The sequence below is a fragment of the Pygoscelis adeliae genome, unplaced genomic scaffold (genome assembly GCF_000699105.1).
Source record: "Pygoscelis adeliae isolate BGI_AS28 unplaced genomic scaffold, ASM69910v1 Scaffold386, whole genome shotgun sequence".
Lineage (NCBI taxonomy): Eukaryota > Metazoa > Chordata > Aves > Sphenisciformes > Spheniscidae > Pygoscelis > Pygoscelis adeliae.
The window spans coordinates 3,129,895-3,137,968 of record NW_008824940.1 but is presented as its reverse complement, the minus strand read 5'-3'; the positions used below and the strand labels follow the sequence as shown (position 1 = coordinate 3,137,968).

General features: G+C 39.6%; 1 protein-coding gene across 2 annotated transcripts in view; it reads left to right on the top strand.

Moving 5' to 3' along the window:
• The window catches only part of RPS6KA3 (ribosomal protein S6 kinase, 90kDa, polypeptide 3), a 78,305-nt gene that overhangs the window by 5,256 nt on the left and 64,975 nt on the right, over window positions 1–8,074 (top strand). For both annotated transcript variants that reach the window (XM_009325489.1, XM_009325488.1), the window contains exon 2: window positions 3,368–3,424. In XM_009325489.1, the coding sequence (XP_009323764.1) occupies window positions 3,368–3,424 (57 nt within the window). The remainder of the gene's footprint in view (window positions 1–3,367; window positions 3,425–8,074) is intronic.

Genomic DNA, 8,074 nt, shown 5'->3' with positions numbered 1-8,074 from the left:
CTCCATGATCTTCCCCGGCACCGAGGTCAGGCTGACAGGCCTGTAGTTCCCCGGATCCTCCTTCCGGCCCTTCTTGTAGATGGGCGTCACATTGGCCAGCCTCCAATGTGTAGTGTCCCACTACAGGAGGAGTGCAGCTGAAGAATAATCAAAATCTAGAGTCTCTGTCTTTTGAATTAGACCAATCTGTACATGTGAAAGATATATTCCTCCTTCTCTTATTCTGTATTCATCAGACTATTATATCTAGTCCCAATCTGTTACATCATTTGAGACATGCCCTTGGTTCTAGTTAAATACTAGAGGGAGTCTATGCCCAGCAAAATGGAACCTATTTCATTCGCTCACCTCTTAAGCATGCTGCTGACCATCTCGCTCCATGGTGGTTTAAACATTGCTACTTCCGATAGGAACCTTTTGGCTTTACATTTTAACTTATAAGGAAAGCAGTACACTTTGTAGACTTTCTGAATACACAGCTGCTTTCCATTTAATAGTATCATATACCAGCAAACCATAAATCATACATACATATTCTTCTTTACCTTACACGGTTCAGACTGTTCTGAGAAAAACTGGTTCTACCATCCAGTGATTTCTTTAGCATAATCATTGCTTGGGTAGACCTATTTAAAAAGATCTTGCTAATCCAGTGATCCGGCTCAGACATGACGGTATGGCACACATGCTGATTTCTTGAGTGTTTCTAGTTCCAATAAGCGTGTTTGGAATGCATTGCTTGAATTCAACTGAAAAGTAACTGAAAGTAATGCAGGATTAAACCTGAAAACCAGATTGTACAAAACAGTTCATTCGTGTTGCAAAAGTTTGCTGTGTTTTTTCTAGTAGACTGATAAAATGTGGAAAAAGTCAATGAGGTTAAAGATCAGAGCCTTTTTAAAAACAGAGGTTGATCTCGCCTTTTTGTCTTCAAAGAGAAGCTTGTCTCAAGTTTCTGATGGTGTGTTCCACTTTCAACTATGTTTCAGTTGCCTTAAAATAGTAAGCATGAAATCTTAAAGCTTACCGTGTAATAAAATCTTATATAACCTGCCGTTAATGTACATTATTATTCAGTGGAATGATTGTTCTAGCAGGAATCACTATTTCTGAAAATCTGCATGTGGAGTCAGTTTAGAGCACGTGGCTTTGATACACAAATTGCCCTGTTTTAGGCCCCAGAGTTTAGCCATCATTAGTTGTTAGGACATTATAGACTCCTCCTTTCCAGCTAAAGTCAATTGTCTTATTTGTTCTACTGTTTTTGTCTCATTTTTTCCTATTGACGAGATATTTTGGAAGCTGTCTTGTAGCATGAGCAGAATATAGATATGTGTAGCTAAAATACGAATGTTAATTTAATTTAAATATATGCCATAAATTTGAGAAAAGGGAAAGTAAGTGACTTGTGGCCTTGTATATATAAGTATACACAATATGTATATATTATATATATAATATATACATATATATGTATACACAATATGCTTCCTTGTAAACAGGCTTTATTAAAAACACTTAATTCTGTTACTTAGCTAAGCTGGTATTTTTATGGTTTTCTATTTGATAATTTCAACTTTTTATGTATCTTAAGGAAGGATAGTACAATATTCACTGCTTGTACACTATAAGTAAAAGATGCTACAGTGAGGGGAAATTAGGCTTTTTGGAGCATCATCTTATGAAATTACTCTCCGCTGTACAGCTAGGTGTAACGCTGACTGCCCTTAACTGAGACAGCTTATAAAGATTATATTCACCTCTGTAGTAACCTATAACGTGAAGCTGATTTCTTGCTAGTCCTCCTTCATGGAAAGATGACTTTTAGAGTAGACTAGAGTCATACTAGAAGTCTCTAGTATCTTCCTGAAGCCAGTTATGATGAGAACATGGCAGTGTTACCATGTGCCAGAACTCTGCACTGAAGACACAATCAGAAGCTGAACATTCTTCCCCTCCCCATCCCCTTAAAAAAAAAAAAAAGCCTGTGTCATATTTGGGCAATCAATAATTCTCATACTTTAGCTTTATCCAGCTGCATCTTTTAGCAAAAAAAAATGCTCAGGCGAAAACTTGGTAGAAAGCTGGTAATCATCTGAGATTGAACATTCAATGTATTTGCAATATTTGAAAATTAGAATTCATAAGTTGTTAGGATTTAATCTGTCACTTCATATAAAAGATTCTCCTCCAGTCATGTGCAAGCTGGAAGACTATATTAATCAGAAGTTGTTACAGAAAAATGTTAGGAAGGTTCCACACAAGAAGTCTGCTGAAAAACTGAACCGTGGGAAGGAAGGTGTAAAATGAAGTTAAAATATCTGAGCAGCTTTTATTACCTTTCCAAGATCTAGAAAATATGTATCCATACATGCATGTACCTTATTTTAAGTAAATTAAGTTCTGAAAAAATAGATTAATTAGGCCTTTTGTTCTCTAGGGAAAACAATGCAGAAATGAACTTAAATTCTGCCTCCAGTGGTAATGGAAAATGTAACCATTTTTAATAGTTTTTCATATGTTTCTAAAACAATATTGAATTGCTGTTAAACTTTAGGAGCAAACTAAGAATTAATGCCCCAGGTGATATCCTGTACTATAACTTGGGAAATACATATTTTTCCTTACAACTTGCTAATATTCATGCTTGTTGTGTAAGCAAAGTCATTCTAAGTCTTTCTGGGAAAAATGTCTCGTAGAGATTCTCCAAGTGTAGTACCACTAACAAGAAAAAGAGCATTTGTTGACCAACAAGGTATTTAAGCTTTTTTAAAATCTGTATAGCTAAATTTCAAATTCAAAAGCCTATTCCTGTATGGCTTTTTAGAATGATCCTTAGAAAAGTACAGACTGTAGTAAATGCTGGCTAGTAAAATTAGCATTGTGCTCATAGTTTTTGTAAGGCTATACTGTAGTTATAAATGTTCTTGAAGTAATCATGCTAGAGTAAGGGCTGGTTGTTGCTATATAAGGTCTTGCTCTTAGAAGGAACCTGTTTATCTGTTCTTTGTTGTGGCTTTTTGCTGTTCAGTCTTCATTAGGTTTAACTCTTCTGCAGAAGTTGTAGTAGTGGAAATAATGTCTAGCTGTGTAGTAGTAAGGCTTCAAATGCCAGATTGTTTTATATATTTCTTACTCTGACTTCATCCAGTATGATAATACACAAGGATCAAAGAGAAAGTGGCATTGCGTGCCAGCAATATGCAGTCTTCTGTGTTTACTTTCAATGATTTTTTTTTTAATAGAATATGGAGAAGAGAACACTTGATCCTATAGAGTAGCACGCCATAAAAGCACATCTGCAATATATTTCTGTACTTGGATTCAGCATTTCTAGTAACTTGCTGTGTCTTTTTTTTTTTTTCAGAATGGACAGCAAATTGTGGATGAACCTATGGGAGAAGATGATATCAACCCACAAACTGTGAGTAAAAGATGATTGTAATAAAGATAAATAGTACAATATTGTAGCACACTGATACCACTTAATTTACAGGCAGTTTGCCACTAACGTTTTGTTGTTTAGGTTGACTTGACATGAAGTGCAATCTAGGATTCTGATATTTTTGAGAGAGATTCTTTCTCACTGACTCTCTTGTCTGGTTTGGTATCCTACTGTTTGTTCTGGTGAACATTTATGCTTTCCCTAGTATTTCTGTATGATATAGGCTCTCCCTAGTATTTTTAATAAGAGGTAGGCTTTCCTGTGGAAAGCACAAAGCTGAATATGGTAGAAATTATAATTGGGTTGGGGAGGGAAAAGGTTTGATAGTAAGATGTGGCTAGTTAGAGCATTCCTGAATAGGAAGGGAGGTTGAGCTCCTTTTTTCTTATCTTAGCAAACCTTAAAAACATGAAGTTATTTCTTACTGTCCACTTTTCCTAGTGCCAGCAAGCAAAGCACTTCCATTGGCTTCTTTTAGTCTCATCAGTGCATAGGTGAAAATATTTTACATCTGTGAGTTCCAGAGTATGCTTTATTAATAGTTAAGGTTTCAGTTGTGGGTCACGTCACAGCGAAGGATTCTCTCATGGTTAAATTCCACACAGATTCCGTTGCAGACACATGTGCGCTTACTGTATGAAATACGATTCTTTCAGAGTAGTAGTGTACACCATAGCTTTTCCCCTTCTAGTTTGATATGCAAGGCGAAACAGCAGCTATCACCTTTGCTTTTCCATACTGTCATGATTTCTTGGCAGTATCTATCTGTGCCCTTTCGTTGTTAGGATTAGTCATTTCATATTTTCCTTATTGACCTGTGTAAAACTAGATTATTTGCATAATAAATATTCACTAGCCTGGAAAATTCTTTTTATTCCCTTTCTCCATAGAACAAAGAATCCAAGATACAAAGTTTTAGGTCGTCTTCCTGGGCTTCCGGTTGAAAAGTTTAGAAGTGTCATACTGGAATGCGTTTAAGAATAGCAAAGTCTTTCCTCTGTTGATGTGGATTCCAACTTTCCTCTTGTGTTGCTAATTCGGCTAAGTTGGAGTGGAAGAGAACTACTGTTCATTGGTTCGGAGCTGACAAAGGCTAAGGGCTCCAGAAATGTTTGCATGGAGGTATTAAAAAATGGTAGCTGTAGGTATCAATTTAGATGGTGACTTGAGAGCCCTTCCCTGCCTCAGATAAGATGTTAAATGCTGAAACATGCTTAGTGAAATTTTCATAGTGATGGAATAGCCAAAGGCAGAGGCTGAACTACTAATGTAGATCTTGAGTGTTTGCTGTAAATCAGATCTGGGCAGTAAGCGTTAGAGAGCTCTGAACTAATGAATTGTGAAGCACACATAGGCGTGTTGTGGATGGAGTGAGACTGCACTTCACTCATAAGAGAGAAGCAACAATACACTTTATTGATATAAAACGTGAGTTAACAAAGGTCAGTGGTAAATGCGACAGTGACTTAACAAGGTTTGATGGCAAGGTACACTTGATTATTTAGTGCATAGCGGACAGGGTCAGACAACACTGTCAGGGAGACCCTCCTGTTGAGCCATGAGGTTCAGAAAGGACCCCCTTGCTTTCTAAACTCCTTCTCAGAGAGGAATCTAGGTGCGACTGGATCCAAACCTAGTCCCAGACTTGGTCAACAGTTTATGTCCAAAGGATTATATATGCACAATTAATCCTTTATATCAGCTAAGATTTCAAAGTTTAGCATACTGTTAGTCACTTACCAAGTATCTGTTATGGCAAGGTATCTCTCAACCTCAAGGTGTAACCTTGAGAGGCGTCCCTACTCAAGGGGAGATCCTGTCGTGCAGCCTGCTGCCGTGCAGCCCGCTGCTGTGCAGGAGGGCTCAAAGGGCTCTTGGGCTGCTCACTATTTATAGGGGTAAGATGATTGACTCATAGTCATATTTGCATACCGATAACTGTGGTTAGGTGGGTGTATTTCTCACAATAGCCCTTGGTTATTGTGTTATCTGGACGCAGCTATGACGACCAGCATCCATTATGACTGCCCCTGGTAGTTATTGCTTGAGCAGAGTAACGGGAGATAAAGGTCCAGTTGGGCAGGAGAGCACACCGTCACAAGGTGTAGAGTGGTCACTCTGAGCTTGAACTAGCAAGTGAATGCAAAAAAAACAGGTATCTATTTCTTTTTTTTTTTCTTCCCTCCCAATAACTTTTTTTTTATTTTAGCTATCTGTAAATTCTAGAAGCCCATACCTCATATTCCTTTCTGCTTTCAGCTTTCAATAGTCTTTCAGGGGAAGATCAAGGGTGTGAAAGGACTGTGAAACTGTAGTTGCCATTGGTCTTGTAACTAAGAGGCATTAATCAAAGGAATTCTTAACCCAGGCTTCTTGAAAATAGAGGTTGCCGCTAAAGAGAAGATCACAGTCAGGAAGGTTCATTGATAATTTAAGTTCCTTATCTTCGTGTCAAACTTGCCGTTTACGAAATTTCATAATGTGAAGATACCAGTGAGTTCAGGTTTCTTATTGCTATGCCTGTGACTTTTTCTCAGACATTGTCATGGTTTAACCTCAGTTGGCAACTGAGCACCACGCAGCCGCTCGCTCACTCCCCCCGCAGTGGGATGGGGGAGAGAATTGGAAGGGTAAAAGTGAGAAAACTCGTGGGTTGAGATAAAGACAGTTTAATAGGTAAAGCAAAAACCGCGCACGCAAGCAAAGCAAAACAAGGAATTCATTCACTACTTCCCATCAGCAGGCAGGTGTTCAGCCATCTCCAGGAAAGCAGGGCTCCCTCACGCTTAACGGTTACTTGGGAAGACAAACGCCATCACTCCAAACGTCCCCCCCTTCCTTCTTCTTCCCCCAGCTTTATATACTGAGCATGACGTCCCATGGTATGGAATATCCTGTTGGCCAGTTTGGGTCAGCTGTCCTGGCTGTGCCCCCTCCCAGCTTCTTGTGCACCTCCAGCCTTCTCAGTTGGTAGAGCACGAGAAACTGAAAAGTCCTTGACTAGTGTAAGCACTACCTAGCAACAACTAAAACATCGGTGCCTTATCAATTTTGTTCCCATCCTAAATCCAAAACACAGCACTGTACCAGCTACTAGGAAGGAAATTAACTCTCCCCCTGCCGAAACCAGGACAGACATGAAGGCAACTTTAGTGTTTACCTGTAGTTTTGTGTTAGAGAGTACACAGAATTTTTGGAACTCTACATTTGGTTGCAGTTCAGGGTCCATATGCTGGTATTGCATATTGTGCAGACTTCAGCTTGTGATTAGATGGTCAAAGCTGTTTCCATCTCTGCAGCATGGATATAATTGGAAAGCCATAGCAGTTTCTCTCTCTGCTGAAGTTGTGGACAGAGCCAGTTTGGATAATGAGTGGAGATGCCTTTTCCACGCTTGTCTTCAAACATACCAGTAACAGATGTAGCTCTTAAGCTGATATGAAAATTAGGAGATTAAAAGCCTGCACTACATAACTGCTTTTGATTCCTCCTCCTACCATGCAATGCTCTGCTGTCTTTAACAAAAGGTGAAGAAACAAGGCAAGTGCTGACAGATTACTCAAAAGTAGTGCAGTGTTAAAGAGTAAGAAAGGAACCGTATTTGTGTGGTTAGAAGGCAACACGAGAAGGAGATCATTTGTTCTAATATTCTGCATAACATAGACTACAGTGCTTACTTGAATTCTTGTTTGAACTAAAATATTCGTTTTTGGGAAAGTGCTCAGGTTTGGTCTGTTAATTTATTCTGACTAGTGCCATCTCTTGATGATAGTTTCCTTGTTTTGAGCCTGTAACTTCACCTTCTTCCTATGAGCTTTTTTGTTTTGTGTTTTTCTGCTAAAATTATATTCTTTATCTATTGTATTGGGTTTACATGACAAGATTTTGGTAGCAGGGGGGTGGCCTCTGTGAGAAGAGGTCAGGGGCTGCCCCACCATGCAGGACAGAGCCAGTTCTTGCTGGCTTCAAAATGGACCCACCACTGGCCAAAGCAGAGCCCCTCAACGGGGAGGGCCAGTGAGAGAGTGGCTGTGTGGGTGTCTGGCAGCCAGCCAAGGTTAACCCACCACAACTATCAAATTTCTCACTCCAGATTTGATAACTGCAGGATTACTTACAAGTGGCTTCCTGTACTTTCATCAAACATTTCCAAACTGCTGCTTTTTTGGGGAGCAACCTATTTTAACACAATATCATAGAATCATTTAGGTTGGAAAGGACCCTTAAGATCGAGTCCAACCATTAATCTAACACTGCCAAGTCCAGCACTTCCCTAAGCACCACATCTACACATCTTTTAAATACCTTCAGGGATGAGGACTCAACCGCTTCCCTGGGCAGCCTGTTCCAATGCTTGACAACCCTTTTGGTGAAGAAATTTTTCCTAATATACAATCTAAACCTCCCCTGGCACAACTTGAAGCCGTTTCCTCTCATCCTATCACTTGTTACCTGGGAGAAGAGACTGACACCCACCTCGCTACAACCCCCTTTCAGGTAGTTGTAGAGAGCGATGAGGTCTCCCCTCAGCCTCCTTTTCTCCAGGCTAAACAACCCCAGCTCCCTCAGCCGCTCCTCATAGGACTTGTGCTCTAGACCCTTCACCAGCTTCATTGCCCTTCTTTGGAC